We start from the raw sequence: 22,162 nt of genomic DNA, 5'->3' as shown, positions 1-22,162 counted from the left end.
CCCCGGGTTCCTTCTAATGGAGAATGATATTTAAAAACTAAGATTTCAGCCCTTGATGTGCTCATTGCTTCACTGGTGTTCTAGGATTTCTTACAGAACAAAGCTAGGAAATACATATTTGTATATACAGGCACACAGACATACATCTATCTGTTTAAATATCTATATATAAGTATTAAAAACCATGAGTTCACACTGATATCTTCAATTCCAACCCAACAACACAGGCCTTATTCCAACCTCCGTGCTTCCCTTACATCCTCTCTCAACTGCGAAAACCTGGCTCCCATTATCCTGGATGTATTGATATTTACTTATTTGCCCAAATCTTCCCCAAATGTCATGTAGCCAAACCCCCAGCCATGAATGGTCAGTCACAGAATGGCCAACCCAATATTTACTTCTTTGCTCAAATCCTCCCCAAACCCCATGTAGCCAAACCCCCAGTCATGAATGGTCAGTCACAGAATAGCCCCTCTCTCTACAACCCCAGGTTTTGTCCCAAAGGTTATGAACCTTAATCCTTTTTCCTTTTCTATTCAGATTGGATCACTTCTATCTTCAAGTTCACAGACCCTTAGTTTATATTTCCCAATAAGCATTTCCCTATCCAATGATGTTTTCATTTCAGATAAATGTTCTTTTCAGTTCTGAATTTCAATTTGGTTCTTTTAAAATACATATTCCATTCTCTGCTAAGATGCCCCACAGTGATGCTGCATGAATTCACTGGTTTTACCGTGTTCCCACCATCCTGAAGCAGCTGGCTTGATGGAACGGTGAAATGGCCTTTTGAAGACTTGGTTACAGCACCAGTTAGACAGCAGTTCCTTGTAGGGCTGGGGAAAGGTTCTCCAGGAGCTGTATATGCGCTGAGTCAGAGCCCAATATATGGTGCTGTTTCTCTCGTAGCCAGAATTCACAGGTCCAGGAATCCAGGGGTGGAAACTGGAGCGGCACCACTCACTGTTACCCCTAGTGACCACTAGTAGGGAGGCGGAATTAAACTGTGTTCCTTTCAAGGGTGTTAAATTTTGTTCTGGCAGGCAATTAAATTTCTGGTTGATCCTTCTGGTTCTGTCAGACTTAATCTTATCGTTTGTTTGAACGAGTTTATTTTGGTTTATTTTGGTTTTCGTCCTTAGTTCTAGGCAATGGCCCCAACTCAAATCTCGGACATAAAGTATGGACTTTCTGGAGTCTCAGATGGATGCCCAAGACTCTCAGCAAGGTCTTCCCGCTCTGACTGGGCCAGAATTCTTATTTTTCAACACCGTGTGGCCTCTGCTTTCAGGTTGCCGTCTTGTGGCAGCCTCTCTTCGCAGCTTTGTGGGGTCTTGTCCTGTGCAGTCCAGCTCTCAGCCAAAGACCTCTGGGGGATCCCTCCATGGACTTCTGCCCTCCATCTTTCTTCTAGTACCTTGTCTCGCAAATACCAGCTACTTCATCATTCCCAGACTCCCACCTCTAACTGTTCAACTCTGTGAGACCACCATTCTGCTTGGCTTTCACCTTTTTGTGCCGTGATCTAGAAAGTAACCCCAAGGAAGAAACCTGAGGCATATCCTGTATGTTCCCCTTTAATCAAGATCAGAGTCCTACAGATACAGAGAACAAACTAGTGGTTCCCAGAGGGAAGGGGATGGGGAATGGGTGAAATACATGAAGGGGACCAAGAGGTAAAAAATTACTAGTTATAAAATAAATAAGTCACAGGGTTGTAAGGTACAACACAGGAAATATAGTCAATATAATTGTAGTAACTTTCTATAATGCATAATCTATAAAAATATTGAATCACTACGTTGTACACCTGAAACTAACATAATGTTGTAAGTCAACTACATTTCAATTAATTCATTAAAAATAATCAATTTCATAAAACAAACAAAAGAGCAGAGTCCTGCGATGCCTACTCTCTAATGCCTGGAAGCAGTTGCCTCACAGATATTTTTCCCAGTTTTATCCATGTTAATGATGGGAAGGTAGGCCCACCAGTTTCTCCATCATGGCCAAAAACAAAACTCAGATTCTTTTGTTTTCCTTTGAAACTTTATTGTATTAGCTGGTGATTCTTAGGCACTTTGCTTAAGTTTTAAACAATGATTGCTGAAATAGTTTCTCAGTAAGGTGAAAACTATAGCATTTCAAAGGATTTACTGGAAATTTGAGGAATTAATTAAATTTGTGTTTGGTATTTTCCCCTCCTCAACTTTTCTTACTTGTCTTGTGCCACATCAACTAGGTCCCAGTAACAAATTCCTAGTTGATAATATCCTAGTCTCATGAAGTACATTTTAAAAGTTTAAATTTTTAAATTTTCTGTTGAGAGAAAGTTTCTTGAGAGGAGGACGTTGATGAGTACAGGTGGTAATTGAGGGTCCTGGGACCAGCTTCCCACACTGGCTGCTTCTCTTCAACCAACCTGCATCCACAAGCTCCCTAAGCGCCAAGTGTTTTCACATTGGTAGTAGAAACAAACAGGTAATGGGGGAGGTCTGAAGCAGAGGCAGCTGTCCTACTAAAGGAATTGTTTGTTAACCGGGTATTTGTAAGCAAGGTCAAACTTGCTTTTATTTTCAGAAGCGCCACAAGGATTTTATGAATTGTTAATCCCAGCTAGCTACCCAAGGCTGAGTTAGGGACGTACTTCCTGAAGAAGCCTAAAATGTTTAATCCTTTTGTTTACAACAATAAATAGGGCAACTTTATTCAGTAAGTACAGCCATTGCCAAAACTATACCCCAATCCACATTTTGAATATAAAGGGTGAAATACCTGAGGGAATAGGAAGAGAAGACTTACAGATGCCACAATGGGAGACTTAAACAAAGCAGGAGAGATACAGCCTTAGGTCTGAAATGTCTCTATTCTTCATTAGAGCTATAATGAACCCCAGATTTACTATCAACTATAGTTCTTTGAAAGGCCACTGAACCATAGCTCATCTGTTTTAATCACTAAAACTTTGCAGGCTGCAGTCCAGTGAAAACCTCAAAGGTTGCAACATCAGTGACCAGAGCAGCCTTACCAACCACTATTGTAAGTGGGGAATGGGGGAAATACATGAAGGGGACCAAGAGTCCCCTTGGTTTGTGTCCCCCACCAAATGTTTGTGTCCCCCACCAAATGTTTGTGTCCCCCACCAAATTCATACGTTGAAACCTAGCAGTGTGATGGTATTAGGAGATGAGGTCTTTGGGAGGTGCTTAGGTCATGAGGGCAGAGTCCTCATAAACGGGATTAGTGCCCTTATACAAAAGTCCCCAGAGAGCTAGCTTGCCCTTCAGCCATATGAAGTTACAGCTAAGAAGCACCATCCATGAACCAGAAAGTGGACTCTCACCAGACACCAAATCTGAAGGCACCTTGATCTTGAACTTCCCCGATTCTAGAACTGGGAGAAATAAATTTCAATTGTTTATAAGCTACTCAGTCGATGGTATTTTTGTTTATAGCAGCTAGATTGGACTAAGACACCAACCATCTACTAACTCATCCAGAATTCAAAAAAATCAATACTTTATTTGTATTTTACACACAGTACTCTGCTAGGTACTTTGGGAACTACTACAATGTTCAGAACATGCTCCTTACATTTAAAGAGTTTATAGACTATCAGTTTAACAGTTTTTCACTTTAAAAGTATATTTTGTACGTGTGTCAATCTGGCATACTCTTCTAACAGCTAGAGGCTACCATATGCTACTGTTCCTAGCAACCCAAAGATTAAGGAGAAAGCAAGCAATAAATAAGGTAGGGTTGCTGAGAAAAAATTAAATAAAATAATCCATGTAAAGCACTGAGAACATAGCTGCTATGTAGCAAACACTCAGATGTTTGCTATAGACATTATTATTAAAATAAAGCATGCAGGCAAATTCTTATTTCAGTTTCTTTTGGAAGAAAAGCATGTAAAACTTTTCATTTCCAGTTTGGTTGACTGCACCTACAGAATTCCTCCATGAAATGTATTCTCAGATAAAAACATTGAAGAGTCTTTCATTATATACTACAGCCAGAATTACACTAAAATTGTAATAGGACCCTTTAATGGCCACCTTAAATAAACTAAATGGCAGGGTGTCTGATTTACCCATAAACTTCGTATATTTTAAGACCACTTTATGAAATGATTTGGGATCATAAAGGAAATAGATTTTGAGTAATGTTGCATGCTAACAGTTATCTCATAAACTATCTTGATTGTCTAAATGCATGCTAAGGGAAAATGTTTCCCATTGTCAAAATATCCCAAAGTAGTGGTGCCCCTGCCTCCACAATGTGTCCAGTGATGGAGAACTCTTCAAAGCTGAAGGCAGCCAGTGTGTGTTATCAGAATATGATTCCAGAAATTTTTACCAAATGGTCCTAGTTGTACCCCTTGGGCCTCACGCATTCTCCTGAGATTCATAACCACCATCTTGCTGCATAGTCCTGCTACCACTCCAAGAGGAAAGAGACAAAAATCAATTTGGACATTATAATCAGACTATTATAAGCAAATACCTGATAGGGGCACTTCAGGAAAGGAAACATTTTAAGAATGTCCTTGAGAGGTGTTCTGCTGCTGATCAACTTTCTTCTTATTTCCAAAGTCTGGCTCATCCTCTTATCAATTTCACTCCAGTCCTTTTCTGTTTTCACATATTCTTGCTGGAACCAGTTAATATGTTCATCTACCTCATAATCTAAACAAACAGCTTCCTCCTGCAAAATATTTTCAAAATATTAATATGTTCCATGTTTCAAGTGGCAGTTTAATGCTTCATGAAAACCTGAATTATGGGCTATTACGGCACACTCAACGATTCACTCATATGGTGAGCACTACTATGTAGCATTATGCTTGGCTTGGAACATGGTTAACAAATGTCTTTGACGCTGTGAACAAATCAAACAGTTAATTACTGACTCTGGAATTATAATCTGTTCTCTTTTTTAAAAAATTTATTTATTTATTCATTTATTTAATTTTTGGCTGCATTGGGTCTTTGCTGCTGCACGCGGGTTTTCTCTAGTTGCTGAGAGCAGGGGCTACTCTTCGTTGCGGTGGGTGGGCTTCTCATTGCGGTGGCTTCTCTTGTTGCGGAGCACTGGCTTCTAGGTGCGCGGGCTTCAGTAGTTGTGGCACATGGGCTCCAGTAGTTGTGGCTCGCGGGCTGTAGAGCGCAGGCTCAGTAGTTGTGGCGCACGGGCTTAGTTGCTCCGCGGCATGTGGGATCCTCCCGGACCAGGGCTCGAACCTGTGTCCCTTGCATTGGCAGGTGGATTCTTAACCACTGCACCACCAGGGAAGTCCCAAAATTAAGTTTTTGTTATTGTTATTGTTTGTATTTTTCCTTCTTAAATGCTTTTTTAGGGCTGCAGTACTATGCCATATAATCCAAATTCAAAATAATTATGGTGGGTATTTTGTGATGCTAAATCATGAAGCTGTCAATTATATTCGCTATGCGTTTGGGTACATTGGATGGGGTGGGGTGGCTAAAAGTACCTCACATATTCTCATTAAAAATCTAAGGTAATCAATAGGCTTTGAGGAGACAAGAAAAAAATCTTTCTAGAAAAGTTAGTTGAGCGGACACTTGGCTGAACTACACTTGAAGCAACAAGTTGACAAACTGTCTAGCTGACCAGAATGTGAGCAGATGTTACCTGTAAAAGATGGAAAAATGGTAAAGAGCCTAAAAGACTCCTATATCAAGACTTTTACAAGCATATTAGGAAAGCGTCAGGTAGATCCACTATCTGTGAACATAGGATGATTAGCAAGACATAGACCAACTGAACAAATTCCTAGAAAAATATAACATACAAACAGACTAAAAAGAAATTCCTAGACCCTTATATAAATTTAATTAGAAGACAAAAGTCTTTCCACAAAGAAAATACCAAGACCTGAGGTTTTCACAGACAAATTCTACTAAACTTTCAAAACAGAGGGCATACCAAATTTATGCAGATTTTTTCAAGGAGTCAAAAAAAAGAAATTCTATGAAGAATTCCAACCCATTCTACAAAGCCTCTATGTCTATGAATTTGATTCCCAAACCTGAAAGAACTGTATGAGAGAGGATAATTACAGGTCAGTCTCATTCATGAACAAAGTTACAAATATTAGGAACAAGACACAACTAACTTGGATTTATCCCAGAAATGCAACAAGGGTTTGACATTAGTAACTGGTCATGCTCCCTGCTAAGTATGGTGTTCCCCAGAGAGTGTCATTTAACCCTCTAATTCCTCTAAGGGGGTATTTATCTGAGTTATCCGGTCTAAAAGCCACTAGCCACATATGGCTATGGAGCACTTGAACTGTGGCTAGACCAAATTAAGATGTGTGCTGGAAACACTGAATTTCAGACTTAGTATGCAAAAAAAGAATGTAAAACATCTCATTAACAATTTTTCATAATGATTACATGTTGAAATGATAATATTGGGTTAAGTAAACTATACTCTTAATGTTATAATTCTGCCTGCTTCTTTTTACATTTTTTAATGTGGCTACTAGGAAATCTTAAATTATATCTGTGGTTTGTATTATGTTTCTATTGAACAGTGCTGTGTTAGATGCTAGAGTTTTCTTCATACCAAATTCCAGTCATCCCTGTTTCCACTTCTATTGTCATCAAATTGACTTTGGAAACTATGTTTCCCTGTGTAACTTGAACAGTCTCTTTCCTTAACATTCAGTCACGTGTCTTAGTCAATCGGCAGGGAAACTGCCTTGACTTTGCCCCGTGTTTCCAAGTGCACAGCTGACTTGTAAAACTTCACAGTATTAGCAAACGTGCCACCTGCTGATGGCAGTAATTGCATTATATCCAGAATGCAATTAACTGTCAACATTTTTCTTCAACTTTTGCTTCTTGTTCAGTTTTGCACCATGAGAGAAACATCTGTGGAAAAGGCTATAAAAATGATTAGTATTTATACAATAAATCATTATGTCAGGTGCAGTAAGAAACAAACAGTAAATGCCCTAAAAGAAATCAAAAGAAACCTAGTGTATGTCCTTAGCATTGACTAAGCAGTTTTTGCATGACTTTCAATTCCATTGTATTTGTAAGCCAAAGAAAGCTAACACACAAAACTACTTCATGACTTTCAAAGTCACTGGGTACATGTATACCCAACAAGTAGGAAAAGAAATGTTTAAAGAGAGAAATGAATTACAGTAGCCCCCTACTTATCTGTGGGGGATACGTTCCAAAGCCCCACTGGAAGCCTGAAACCACAGATGGTACTGAACCTTATATATACTATGTTTTTCCCTTAACACGTACCTATGGAGAAGTTTAATTTATAAATTAGGCACAGTAAGAGATTAACAACAACAATAATAAAATAGAACAATTATAACAATACACTGTAATAAAAGTTATGTGAATGTGGTCTCTCTCTCAACTTAAAACTTATAAATTGTTTATTTCTAGAACTTTCCATTTAATATTTTGAGAACACAGTTGACTGAGGGTAACTGAAACCCCAGAAAGTGAAACTGTGGATGTTGCAGGGGTTACTGTATAAGTATAGTGTTAGTAATTTAACACCCGGCAGTTTGTTTATTTATTTATCTATTTATTTATTTAACAAAAGTCTGGAGGACTTTGGATGCACCCCACAATCATTTATTAAATCCCTGTGTTCCTGTCCTAGATATAGCATAAGTTTAAAAAAAAAGCATAAATTAACCTCTCTACAGAAACTGCTGCAACATTCCCAGTATATGTTTGATAAGATATTTCACATCAGAATCGGGCAAAATATTGTGTTTTCTTCATGTTTTAGACTCTGAGAAAAGTCCATAAAACTCCATCACTTGATGAAGCCTGCCCTGGAACAGGAGAATCACTGAGATGTGGGTCCAAAGCCTGACATGCTGTACTTGGAGCCGCTGGTATTACTCAGGATAGGCAAGATACTGCGGCTCTATCTAGCAACCCCCAAACGTTAGGGCAACAGAAGTTTATCACTCATGGGAATGTCCCTCTCGGGGCCCAGCTCCTCACCCTCTTCACCCAAGAAACTGGCTCCACCATCTAGAATATCAGTCATCATTGCAAAAGAAAGGGGAAAGATGGGGCACTGCATACTGGATCTTCAATGCGCTTGACATTTCTTCTCACATTCCATTGATCAGAGTCAGTCTCATGGCCACATCTCACTTCAAGGGAGTGGAGATGTACAAACATGATGATTGTCTGGAGGAGACGAGCTGATTAAATTGGTGAGCAGCAATCATATCCACACTCATCCACCTCTGGGTTTCTTATTATGTGAAGGCATAGCTCTCCTTATAGTTTTAGCCAATTTCAGACAGGATTTTCTGGTAGCTATAGCCAAAACCATAACAATTGAACACTGGAACACCCAATTCTCAAACCAGAAATCAATTCCCTCAATGAATTCTATGTCTAGCAAAACATCCTTCAAATAATAAAGGAGAGATTTAAGACATTCCCAGATAAATAAAAAGTTAGAGAATTGATCACGAGCAGATCTGCCCTACCAGAAATACTAAAGATGGTCTTTCAAGCTAAAATGGAAGAACGTTGACTGTAACTCAAATCCACATGAAAAAACAGAGCAGTGGTAAAGGTCACTACATAGGTAAGTATAAAAGACAGTATCAATGTATTTTCTGGTTGTAACTCTTTCTTTCTCCCACCTTGTTTTCAAAACAATTGCATGAAGCAAGAGTTATAAATTCTGTGTTGATGGGCATACAGTGTATAAAAGGAAGACAAGTGTAGTTATACAGGGGGAAAGTTTTTATGTGCTGTTATAATTAAATGGATATTAATCCAAACTAGATTATTATAAATCAAGATGTTAGTTGTAATCCCCAGGGCAACCACTAAGGAAATAACTATGAATGTTTATTTACTAAAAGAAACAATAGGGAAATTAAATTAATACACTAGAAAACATTTACTTAACACAAAATAAGGCAGTAATTAAGGAATAAAGTAACAAGAAAAAGATGACATAGAAAACAAATAGCAGACATAAATCCTAACTTATCACTAATCACATTAGGTAATTGACAAAATGGGTTTTTTAAAAATGATCCAAATATATACTGTCTACTAGAGACACACTTTAGATTCAAAGACATAAGTAGATTGAAAGTAAAAAGATGGGAAAAGATATACCAGTAAGCAGTAACCAAAAGAGAGACAGAATAGCTATACTAATATGAAACAAAATAAATTTTAAGACAAAAATTGTTCCTAGAGACAAAGGAAGATATTTTATAATGGGAAGAGGGCCAATCCATTAGGAAGATATAACAATTATAAACTTATATACACTAGCAACAGCAACCCCAAAACCATGTGGCAAAAACTGATAGAATGGAAGGGAGAAAGAGACAATTCAGTAATAACAGTAGCTGGAGCTTTTAATATGTCACTTTCAATAATGAATAGAGCCACTATACAGATGGTAAACAAGGAACTGGAAGACTAGAGTGACTGCTCTTCCTGGAGAAGACAACATGGATTTTAAGAACTTGGAGCTGGATGTAATAAATCATGCATAAAATGAAAACCTCCAAGAAGATGATATCAAAAGGAATTTTGAAGAAACTGATTGATAGGATTAAATTACTTACTTAAAACTCTTTAAAAAAACCAAAATGTAGACTACATTAACTGATAAAGATAAAATAAGCTGTACACTTAAAGATCACATTAATAGCCTCCAAACTGAGAGAACTTCATTGCAATTAGGAAAAAAAAAAATAGAAAGAGAGAAAAGCAAAAGCTCCTGTGGAAAATTCAAAGTCCTTCCTGTACTGCTTCAAGGAACCAAAATAAATGTTCACCAAATATCCATTTCAGAGTTAATCTACTCCATAAAGACAGAGGAGAATCTTTTCAAAGTGGATGAAAAGATCAGGCATTAAATGTGAAAGACTGGACACATGAAAGATTCAAGCCAGGTTTTTATCAGAAAAATTTGAAAGAAGCAATGACTATTATTAAAGTCAGCTTATATCCCAAGAGTGAAAAGTTTATGGTAATAAGTCGAAGCCTCTACTGGATGAAAGAAACCTCAATAACTTAAGAAAAGAAAATGCGTGCATTAGTCAAAAAGCATTAAAGATGAGTTTAAGCATTTCAAAGTATGTTTACATCCTGATGTTTCAAATGGGGCATGGATGGGGGAGGGATAAATTAGGAGTCAGCAGAGGCCCAAAGGGACCACCAAGGAATCCTCTGCATGAAGAGATTTCCGAGAAATGATGTGCATCAGGCTGGGTAAGTGTGAAGATCGGGGTCCAGTGCCCTATGTCAACCAGTTGCCATGCCCACTCCACCCCAGGGTCAGGATGACAGGAGCAGGATGCCTCCATAGGCCACCTCCATCCTGTCACAGCAGGCTCTCCACAAGAGCAAGACAGAGCTTATCCTGATGCTCCTTGCACGGGCAGATGCTCGGGACCTTCCTTTGGTCCTACCCTCCCACCTGAGCTCAGCACCCCTAGGCCAGGCTCTAGTTCTTCTATGAGAAGGCAGGTGCTACAAAGGAGTCCCAGGGTGGGTTCTTGAGACAAGGACCCCCTGTCCTTCCCCTTATTCCAGAAAATGAGGGTGAACCACCCCAGAAGTGTCTGTACACTAAGTGCTAAGTGATACTAAGTAATAAACACTAAGTAATCAACTGTAATGTGACAATGGCGTAAGAGTAGACTGAGAGACCAGTGGAATAAGGGACAGTGCCCAGAACACACCCAAGTCTTTTGGGGGAACTTAACATACAATAAAAGTACCACCATAAATAAATAAAAAAAGGATGGATTGTTTAGTAATTGGTGTTGTAAGAGCAACTCACCCTATGGCTATCCTTACTTAATAGCATATACAAAGACAGACTCCAGATGACTTAAAGATCTAAACATGAAAATGCAAACTATAAACTTAATAAGAGAAAGAGTAGGAGAATATCTTTGTGACTTAGGGCATGGGAAGGACTGCTTCCTACAAATTAACAAGAAAAAGATGCCAACCCATTAAAAACTGGGCAATGGATCTAAAGAGGTAATTTTCTAAAAGAAGAAACTCAAAAGTCTAACAAACACATGAAGAGATGCTCAGACTCATTAGTTATCAAGGGAAATGCAAATCACAAGAATCAGATTGCACTTTATACCTATTAGACTTGGCAAAACTCACAAGGCTGGCTAGTGCCAAGCAATGGCAGGAAGACAGGGATATGCAGTATTATGGGAGTGAGACTAACAAAATCATTCTAGAAAGTAATTGGTCAGATTAACTACATGCATGCCCTCTGCCCCATCAGTTCCACTTCTTGGTGGACAAGCCAAAGGAATAACACACAGGTGAGTCCATAACCAGACAGGTATAATGGCATTCTCTGCAGTACAACCCGTTGAGGGGCTTGAGGCAAGGGCTTGTAATAATCGTTACAATCATGGGCTAGAAACATACATAGTAACATGAATGAGTCTTAAAGAGTGTCAGTGAAAAAGTGAAACACGAATGAGATATAGAATACCATTTTCACTGGGTCAAATATGTATACACCCAAAATCATAGTACACATTTTAGAACACCTTACAAACAAAAAGATACAGATGAAACACAATAGAAGGATTGCCCAAGAGCAGAGGTGGGGAAGAGGGCAGAGAAGAACGAGCACAAAAAGAAGTGAATAGAACAAGAGAAAGGCCTGGCACAGAACAATGACAATAATATACCATGAGGTGAGGAGTTTGATTCATTCAACTTTAACACCTGAGGTTTTGCACAAAAAATAATACAGTACAAAGTTAATTCCACTACTCTGCATGCAGCTCCATACAATTCCTGTAAGCTTTTAAAACCAGTGTGTCTTCATCATTTAAACAGGATAATGTTGTCAGCAACTTAAGAAATTACTCAGTTAAGATACAAATGAACTTATTAACAAGACAGAAATAGACTCACAGATATAGAAAACAAACTTATGGTTACCAAAGGGGAAAGGGGGTGGGGGAGGGATAAATTAGGAGTTTAAGCTTGACATATACACACCACTATATATAAAATAGGTAAACAAGGACCTACTGTATAGCACAGGGAACTATATTCAATAGCTTGTAATAAACTATAATGGAAAAGAATCTGAAAAAGAACATATATATATGTGTGTATATATATATAACTGAATCATTTTGCTGTACATCTGAAACACTGTAAATCAACTATACATCAATAAAAAAAGAAATTACTCAGTTAATTCTGTTTTGAGAATCTAATTATGTCTCCGTTTATAAATACTAGAAGAAGTATAATAAAAGGCAATTAAGCAAAGCAAACAGATTTTTCAATTCACAGGGCTACAAGTTGCTTGGACCTAAAGCTAAAAGTCAGATGCATAAGAAGCAACGTCACTTATGTTGCACTTGACAGCATGATTTACAAGCAGCAGTGACATGAGGTCGTGAGGTTGGCAAAGGATTTTTAAACATTGCATTTAAAACCAGTATTTTGTAGGACTGATCTGGAAACAGTCTGGTATTCTGACAAGTATAGCCATCTGCATACCATGGTTATAAGTTTTTTTAAGAGTAGAATATGAGGAACCCAGGCATTTTTAAGACTCATGGGTGGATGTTTTGATGCTGCTGAAGCTTTGGGTTTTGTAGCGTAGTTTAAGCAGTGCCACGCTGACCTTGGAGATTGAGGGAGGAGGAGGGTTGGGGACAAAAGATCTGTGACCTAAGCTCAAACTCACACAAATTCTGCAGCTGCTTGGTTATCTGCAGAAGCCCATGTGACAGGACTAAGAAACACACTGTCCTTCGTTGAGGCATCTACCATCAATTCTTTGGTAAATTCCTTCCAACCACCAAAGGACAAACAACAGAAACAAAAGGAATGAAAAATCTCTTCCCCTCCCTTACTCCTTCCCCAAACCTTCCTCCAGTTTAGCCAAACCCACTTCCCTGCCTTTGAGGGAACGGCCTGCCTCCTGGCGTCTTGCCTGCATCAATATTTTCCATCTCTACAGCACAGGAAATAACTTTTTTCTATATTATGGAAATGCTGTGCCCAGTCAAGAAATTTTAAAAGATGTGAAAGTTGTCACAGTGTATCTTAATCCAACTATCTTTAATTTTCAGAAATCATAAAGACATTAAAAAGGAGCTATCAGAAATTCAAAATGAAGCCCAAAATAATTTAGGCAATTCATCTGAAGTCTAAAATCCCATGAGATAAGTGGTATGTTCAATGGATTTATCCCTCTACTCTTCTTAGTGTTTTTCCATTTGCTTAATCACCATGGAGGGTACAAAACACGGAAACACGTTGTAATGTAATATTCTAGTGTAAAATTTTCTCCATCCTTCAAAGCTTTTGGCTTTACAGAACATGAGGTCATAAACAGGGATGCTACAGTGTTTAAAAGAATCAGCAATTTGTAGCTCCATTTGTAAGAGGGAGGAAAGTAAATCCTTATGAATTAGATTTGCTTGGCAGGAAAAATGTTGCCTCTTCAGATGTGAACAATGACCTCTTTTTGCCCCAGTTGGCAGGAAGGTCAAAACTAAATTCTGTTGCAACTTAACTCATCTTGGGCCCTGGTACATCAACTCATCTTGGGCCCTGGTACATTCAATCCCTGTTCTTTTTGTAGCAAAGACCCTTGCATGGGCCTTAGTAGGATTCAATTTAGAATCCCAGCATGTCTGGGAGACTCCAAGACAGGAACAACAAAAGGTGCAGTTACATGAAGAATTGCGGTGGTTTTGAGAAAGAACGGAAAGATGATTGTACAAACTGGGTCAGTGATGATGTGTCAACATAGGAGAGGAGCTGCCATTTAGCCTGTGTCCCTCAGGGTGGCCTCTGACCCCCTGGGCTTACCCTTGCTGGGGATAAGTGCTACTTTTCCGATTTTACCATTCATCCATTCCAATGAATTTTGGTGGGACGTGCATCAATTCTGGTGGCATGTGGTGGGAAAGAAAGAAAACTGAATTTAAAATTTGTAAAATTTTAAATTGTAAAATTTGTAAAATTTTAATTCATTTATAAAGGAACTCCATTTGTAGTATATGGAAAATCACATATTTTGAAAATATGCACAATATAATTATGTTCCTTTACAAAGTGGCTTTTTATTTTAAGAATATAAAAGATTTTAAAATGAATGTAATTCTACCTTATCATGATTTCAGTTTATAATTGGAATATTGCAGTTAAAGTTTCTATAAAATTACACTAAATTTAGGTACCTTTCATCTGTCTTGTCTTTTCATCAAAGAGCAGACTTAAAATTATATTATCTTAACTGGCCTGTCATTTGAAAATCTCTTTGAAAATTATAATAAGGTATTTCTTTTTATTTATTTATTTGGCTGCCCCGGGTCTTAGTTGCGGCACGTGGGATCTTTTAGTTGCAGCATGCGAACTCTTAGCTGCAGCATGTGGGATCTAGTTCTTTGGCCAGGGATCGAACCCAGGCCCCCTGCATTGGAGTGTGGAGTCTTAGCCACTGGACCACCAGGGAAGCCCCAATAAGGAATTTCAAAATACTCCTTCATCTAAAATGTTTCTTACTTCTAATGCTGGGATGAACAGTTTACAAAATATGTTAAAAAATATTCCCGGCCCCTGGTGCTTATAAGTAGTGATAATAAAATTGAGATGATCTGACAGGTTGCTCTATTAATATCAGATAACTATACCAGCTGAAGAAGAAAACAGCATATTTACACCAAGTACATTCACTGACATAAACGTGTCTGTAGTGAAAAATTATATTTACATATTCATGTTGGATTGATGTGAAAAGAGATTTTGGGGAGGACCTGAGATTTAGCTTCTATAACTTGATAGTTTGGACATCCTTCCTAAGGAGCTCAATCTACTTTATTAGCAGGGGACATTTTTGTTTCTGAGAACACTTGGGGGCTGTGAGGTAGATAAGGAATATTTATAGAATTTCAGGTAATTAGGACCCACGTGAACATTATGTACAGCAAACCCACTGCAGAGGGAGGAATCTCCAGGCCCTGCCTGGGGCCCTTTGCCTGTAGCTCCTCATGGCCGCCTCTGTACAAAGTGAGAACAGTATGGGGTTTTGGACCCATGCATGTGGATTAGTTTCCACCCTGAAACCTTGAAACCAGAAGCAATTTGACCCCTACAATATGAGTATTAAAAAAACTTTCTGTAGCAGTAAGAACAGCAAGAACGCAGGATACATTTTAGGATGAGAGGGAAAAAAATTATTCAAAGATCCAGAACTTTAGGGTTTCTCCAGGTTTTTTGAAGATTGTGAAAGAATAAACTTGTGATGTTCAATAACACTCTCTGCTCCGTTTTTGGAAGTCCTCTTTTAGAAATATTCTCATTCACAAAAAAAAAAAAACAGATTTTTTTTTGGTTTCTGACCCACACCTCAAATTTTCAAAAGGATATTTTATTTTGTTTTAATTATTTTAAATGCTAGCATTTATTATCCCTTAATCAATCAACCAACCAATACATTGTCAGAACAATTAAAGATTCAATCTTACTTTTATCTGGACGATTTTAATTTCATCAAATCTTATATCAGCAAGAGATTTCCTTGTCTGGCCTCTTCGGTGTCCAAATTTACACTTATTTCTCATCACTTGTTCATCATCTTCTATGGGTCTTCGAACATATTTAAAACGATCTTTGAGGGCTCGTTTCCATAAAAACTGTGTAAAATTATAAAACAGGGCAGTTAATCTTCAAAGAGATTGGAATAATCCTATATAAACAATAAGATCTTTGCCTATCACCTTTGGGCTTGAAATTATTTTCCCATCACAGTAATAGAAATAATATATCTATTCTTCTATTTATCCTCACAATAATCTTGTGATAATGCTATAAATATATACATATATTGATATTTTGTATAGTACATAGTTATATGTGTGTGTGTGTGTGTGTGTATTTATATACAATGTCATATAGCTAAATATACTGGCTCTTGAGTCTAGAGTTCCTAATTGCTAAAATTGGATACTTTCCACTTTACTCTGGTGTCTCCACAATGCACTCCACTTTCCTGTTGGATTCTAGAAAAGAACTGATACTGGCTTATGCATATATGGAGTGACGCGCTTTCTTTAAATGCATCATCAGATGAAGCAGCGTGTGCAACAGAGGAGAGGAAGAGATGGTACCCTTTGGGGAACTGCCAAGAGTCGTGCAGGGCAGGAACAGAGAGCTCAAGATGTGGAAGGGTAGGAGGTGTAGAAAATAGAGAAGTCAGCCCCAACCTGAAGGGCATGGTTACCCCAAAAAGAGCTTCAAGGTAATCCGGAACCAGATCCTTTCAAACCCCTCTCTGTGGACAGAGAAGTTCTCTTCTAGAGCAATGGTTCTCAAACTTCAGCCTGAATCACAATTCTTGGAGGATCTGTTAAAACACAGGTTGCTGGGTCCTACCCTCAGAGCCTCTAATTCAGTAGGTCAGGGGCAGGGCTGAGGATCTGCATTTCTTCCAAGTTCCCGAGGGGCGGTGCTGCTGGTGCTTAGCCAGACTCTAGAGATTCTGCTTCAGCAGGTCTGAGAGGAGCCCAGGTGTCTGTATCCTTTAAAGCTTTGTAGAAAGTGGCTGCAGAGCTGGGTTAGGAAGCCCTCTTAGGCCACATCGAGTGAGAAGTGTGGATGGTCAGATTGTGCTCTGGGAGAATCTGTCTGGCATGTGGACAGCTTGGAAGACAAGAGACGTGGTTAACAACTTGGGGACACACCTGGGCTTCTTCCTCAACACACCAACACTGCTAACATTCTTTCCCTCTGCTGGGCCTTTGGTTTTGGCCTGGAAAGCTCTGTCCCTCTCCTCGCCTACCCTGCTGGTATCTAGGTAAAGCTTGCTCTGTTTCCAGATCTCAGCTCAGCCATCACTCCCTTACGGCCTCCCTAACGGCTCACTTCCCTTGGTTATCAGGCTCACCTTTCCTTGTCAACACTTATCACACTGGTAGTTTACCCTCATCTATGTGATGTTTTTGTTTCTTTTCTTTTTTTGTTCTTTTCATTCTTCCTCTCTTCAAATTTCCCCTTCCTTTCTTCCTTCCTTCCATTCTTTCCTTCCCCTAGGCTGTGAGCACATGAAGAAGGTCTTGGGTCTACTTTGCTCACCAAACCCAGCACAGTGCTTGGTGCATCTGGGAAACTATAAACACTAGATGCCTTGTGTCTGTCCTCTGTGAAGTACATGGACCCAGGTGTTGAGCAACAGACTAGAAGCAAGACTCTGAGTCTTGGTCTTGCTTGGTAAGTATCTCACTGTGTGAAGAGTGGCCAAACCTGAGCCTCAAGGCTTCTTTTCAGCCCCTCATCTTCCCTGCAATGCCATGCACTTGAATAGGCCCAAGAGTGGGTGCAGGGAAAGAAATGGCCATTTGTAGCTACACAGGCCCATATTTGCCTCCTAGTCTTGGCCACTAGATGGGTTAAGTCACTGGGTGACTTTGGGCATATCTTATGATCTCAGGCAAATGGGAATGCCACTGAGATCATGTTAGTCCAGTGTCTGGCACTTAGATTTTGTCATTCCCGGTTCCTTGGTTTAAGTCTCAATAAGAGCTATTTCCTGCCCCTGAAAAAGCACTGGGACCTAAACTGGAAAGACCCAGGATGCTGGACTAGCTCCAGTATGTATTAGCTAAGAAATCTTCAACAAGTAATCCCTCAGCCTTAGTTTCTTCAACTATAATGGAATAAGAAGATTAGTCCTGTCAACTGCCCTGGGTTAGGGGGACACTCAAATGAAGAGCTACTTCATGGAAGACATTTGTAAACTAAAGTGCTGCTCACACAGGGAGATCAGCTCGGTGCTTTGTGACCACCTAGAGGGGTGGGATAGGGAGGGTGGGAGGGAGACGCAAGAGGGAGGAGATATGGGGACATATGTATATGTATAGCTGATTCACTTGTTATAAAGCAGAAACTAACACACCATTGTAAAGCAATTATACTCCAATAAAGATGTTAAAAAAAAAATAACAAAAAACCCTTGGCAGCCCTGGTGAGGAGTACTGGGGCTTGGGGGTTGGGAAGGCAGCTTCGGCCCCAATTAAGCGCCTGGGTATGTATGAGTCAGAGATACTTCCTCACCTCCCACAGGCTTGTGGGTCTGGACACTGCCACTGCTGTTTTACAACAGCACAGAAATAATGGATGGCTTGTATTTTTCTTAGCCCTGAAATCTGAACTAGTGCCAATACATTTTTTCCCCCCTCATGTTTCCCACAGCTCTTAAGGGCTTCTAAACCTGCGGACTTGGTGGGAGGTATTACAGCAATCAACTGCTAGGACATTTTTTAATTGCCAATGTCTTCTTTCCAGCCTCTCCCTTCTCTCCTTAGCAAGTATCTGATAGGAACAAAAAAAGGGCCAGTCAATGCAGTGGTCCACATGAGCAGTCAATCAAGGAGCGTGCCCTGAGCATCTGCTACGTGCGTGGCACAGAGAATTCCTGACACAGATGCCACAACAGAAAATCTTTTCGTCACTGAACAATCATCCTTCTTCTCCATGCTTTTCCAGCTAGAGGGGGTGTGGAAAGAGCTACATAGACACAGTTCTCCAATCACTCTGAAATGAAACACAACCCTGAAGTTATGGCCTCCTGATCAGATATGTGAAAAGTCCACATATCACCAGCAGATCTTCCCCTAACATTGTAAACCCAAATATAATCATTAGGAAACATTTAGACAAACCCAAAATGTGGATCATTGTACACAGCAACTGGACTAGCCTTGTCCAAAAGAGAAAATATCATGGAAAAAAAAAAAAAAAAAAAAGGTAGGGAAACTATCCTAGAGACAAAAAGAAATTAAAGAGACATAGTAACTACATGGAATGCATAATCTCTGATTAGATGTTATAGCCAAAAATCCATTTTAAAAACTTTGTTTCAATAACTGAAGAAACAGGGATATGGATTGTATATGATATTATGCAATTATTGTTAATTCTTTTGGTACAAAAATGGTATTGTGGTTAGGTAGGAGATTGTCCTTATCCTTGTAAGATATATGCTGAGGTATTTAGGAGTGGCAACTGCGACTTGCTTTTTTTCAGATGCTCAGTCAAAACAAACAAATAAATATGAGAAAGGAAAAGTAAATGTGGCAAAATGGTGATACCTAGTGAATCTAGATCAGTGATTTTCAGTCATCGGAGATTTTGCCCCCCGCCCAGGATACATTTGGCAATGTTTGGAGACACGGTTGGTTGTTACATCAGTTTGGGTGAAGGGGTACTAGTCACACTTGGTGAGTGCCAGGGATGTTGCTAAGTACCCTCCAATGCAGAGGACAGCCCACACCGCAAAGAAGTATCCACCCAAAACGCAATACTGCCCAGACTAAGAAACCTCGAGCTACATAAAGGGTATATGGCTGCCCACTGCAGCAGTCTTTCAACTCCTGGGTAGATTTGAAAACTTTTGAAATAAAAAGTTGAGAATATCAGTATCTTGTAATAACCTATGGTAGAGAATGATCTGTAAAATATATATATACATATAAATATAACTGAATCACTTTGCTATACATCTGAAATACAACATTATAAATCAACTATACTTCAATATAAAAAAGTTGAGAATAAAGTTAGTCCTAAAAATGACTAAATGCTTCCTTGCTGTGTGCATGCTCTCTCGCTCTCTCTCTCTCTCTCTCTCTCTCTCACACACACACACACACACACACACACACACACACAGTGTGTCTTGAAGACACACACTATGTCTTCAAGAAAGTACAGCAAACAATTTTTCTCAGAGATATCTGCTATAATAAGGTGCAAAAGACATCTATCTTATTTAGATAAGACTTCCAATGTATGCGTATATGGCATATAGAGATATAAGGACTAATAGACAGCAAATCTTATGTACCCAAAGCTATAATTCCCCACAATTGTCCCTTAAATCATATAGTTCCAGTGTCACAATACACTCAATTTTTTTAACCATCTTAACTATTTTTAAGTGTACAGTTCAGTAGAGTTAAGCATACTCACATTGTTGGGCAATGGATATCCCAGGCTTTTAAAGCCAAGAGACTTGCAGACCCAGAGAGCAAAGCTTGTATTGAAACCTCTAGAGCAGTGTTTCCCAACCCTGACTGCACATCAGAATCATCTGGGGAACTTTAAGGTGTCAGGGTTTCTTCTCCAGATCAACTAAACCAGAATCTCTGGGGATCCTGATGTACAGCCAGAGTGGAGAACTGCTGCCCCAGAACACCTCCAGGATCTGTTTTTGTCAGAACAGCAGAGATGTGAGAGGGCCAGGTGAGGCTGGAGGTCAAGACCTCAAAAGCAGACCACTTCTCCACTGGCTCTAAACAAAGGCAAGAACCACTTTATTGATGAAAACACTGATGTAGGTGCCGTCACAGCCTTCTTTCCACGTATCGCATCTCTTAAAGATCCTTCCTAGAGACTCATCTTTACACATGAGCTTCCAAACAGCTTTCAGAGAGAGACAGAACGATGATGACATAGAGAGAGAAAGAAGATGGAGAAGGATGAGGAGGGATGAACAGGTGGCACACAGAGGATTTTTAGAGCAGTGAAAATAGTAGACATATACACGATACAGTAATGATGGATACATTTGTCTCATGGCATAGAATGTACTACACCAAGAGTGAACCTTAACGTAACCTACAGACTTTGGGTGATAACGATGTGTCAATATAGGTTCATCCACTGTAACAAAGGTACCCCTCTGGTTGGGGATGTTGATAATGGGGGAGGCTGTGCATGTGTGGGTCGGGGGGGAGATGGGAAATCTCTGTACCTTTCACTCAATTTTGCTGTGTACGTAAAACTGCTCTAAAAAATAAAGTGTTATTATTTTTTAAAGAAGACAAAGGAACACAGAGAGACACAGAGAAGTCATCAAAAAGAACAGAGCTAGAGGGAAGAGAGAGAGATAGAAAAGAGAAAGAAAGACCAAAACTTAGAACAAAACAGGGACTGACAGCGAGAGACAGGAGAGACGGCCGAAGGAACAGAATCAGAGACCAGACAGAGTCAGAGAAATTGACAGAGAAAGAGAAACAGATAGACCCAGATAAACAGACAGAAAGAGACTGAGGAAAGGGGAAAGAGGCATAAGATTACTGGACAATACAAGGTTCTTATTTTAAGAAAGGTTGAGAGAAACAGAAGGGCTCCACGTTGTCACTTACAAAGCCACAGCCGTCCTCATCCAGGAAAGGGTGGGCCTGCAGCAGGGCGTTGACCACGTCGTTATACTGCTGGGTGGTGGGGTACCTGTTCGGTGCGACAGGGAGGACATTTTTCAGTTCAAGAAGCCCACGTTCCTCCTCATAAGATGAGTCTAAATTACATTCACTTTTCTTCACATCTTTCTATATGACAATGTAGACATTCAAATATTGGGCAATGTTGGACTTACTACCAATATGTCATGCAAAATCTGAAGAGAATCGGTTCCAAATGAATTCAAGTCTACTCTGAAAACACACCCTCTCTCAAAGCAGCAAGTCTGCCCTGTTATTACTCACAGTGAGCCTTCCAGATACTTCGTCATGTCAGCCTGGAGAAACTCAATGATCCTTATCCTCATGCTGTGATCAGGACACTTCTGCTCTGCTAACATGCATTTGACATCATAGGGAAACTCCGGTAAAACATAGGACTTAGTCCATTGTAAGGCTTTATTCCCTGTTAGAACCTGTTTCACATTCCTTCTGTTAAATAAAAACACACAAATGGTGAAATTCTGTTTCAAATATATGCAACTTATTAATTCTCTACACCCTGAGAACTTATGACAGAAACCACTTTGTTGAGACCTAAATATATGGAAGTCATCAATCCATCTTCCATCCAATCATCTACCTGCCAATGTTTGAGGCCTCATTGGGTATCTCTGTTTTCTTTTCCTTTGCACACACACGAATACTTGTCATTCTGGAGAAAAATTTCATAACAGTATAGACTATAGAATAAAGTCTGAAGTTGGAAAGAGTATTGATCCATATATCTTGAAGAGTTAATATGTAATGCATAGCTCAAAACTGAACAAGGTATCTAACTAAGAGAGAGTAAATTGCAATTCAGCAAAGCAAATGAGGCACATGATAAGGTCTTAGCACCTGATT

The 22,162-nt window shown here is 39.3% G+C and overlaps 1 protein-coding gene across 1 annotated transcript in view; it reads right to left on the bottom strand.

Moving 5' to 3' along the window:
* The window catches only part of SAMD3 (sterile alpha motif domain containing 3), a 42,965-nt gene that overhangs the window by 3,394 nt on the left and 17,409 nt on the right, over positions 1-22,162 (bottom strand). The window contains exons 5-8 of the mRNA XM_007190842.2: positions 21,563-21,748; positions 21,224-21,308; positions 15,545-15,712; positions 4,510-4,710 (exon numbers count right to left, since the gene is read on the bottom strand). Of these exons, the coding sequence (XP_007190904.1) occupies positions 4,510-4,710; positions 15,545-15,712; positions 21,224-21,308; positions 21,563-21,748 (640 nt within the window). The remainder of the gene's footprint in view (positions 1-4,509; positions 4,711-15,544; positions 15,713-21,223; positions 21,309-21,562; positions 21,749-22,162) is intronic.

This window comes from Balaenoptera acutorostrata, chromosome 14, assembly GCF_949987535.1.
Source record: "Balaenoptera acutorostrata chromosome 14, mBalAcu1.1, whole genome shotgun sequence".
NCBI lineage: Eukaryota > Metazoa > Chordata > Mammalia > Artiodactyla > Balaenopteridae > Balaenoptera > Balaenoptera acutorostrata.
This window is presented reverse-complemented; position numbering and strand designations above follow the sequence as displayed.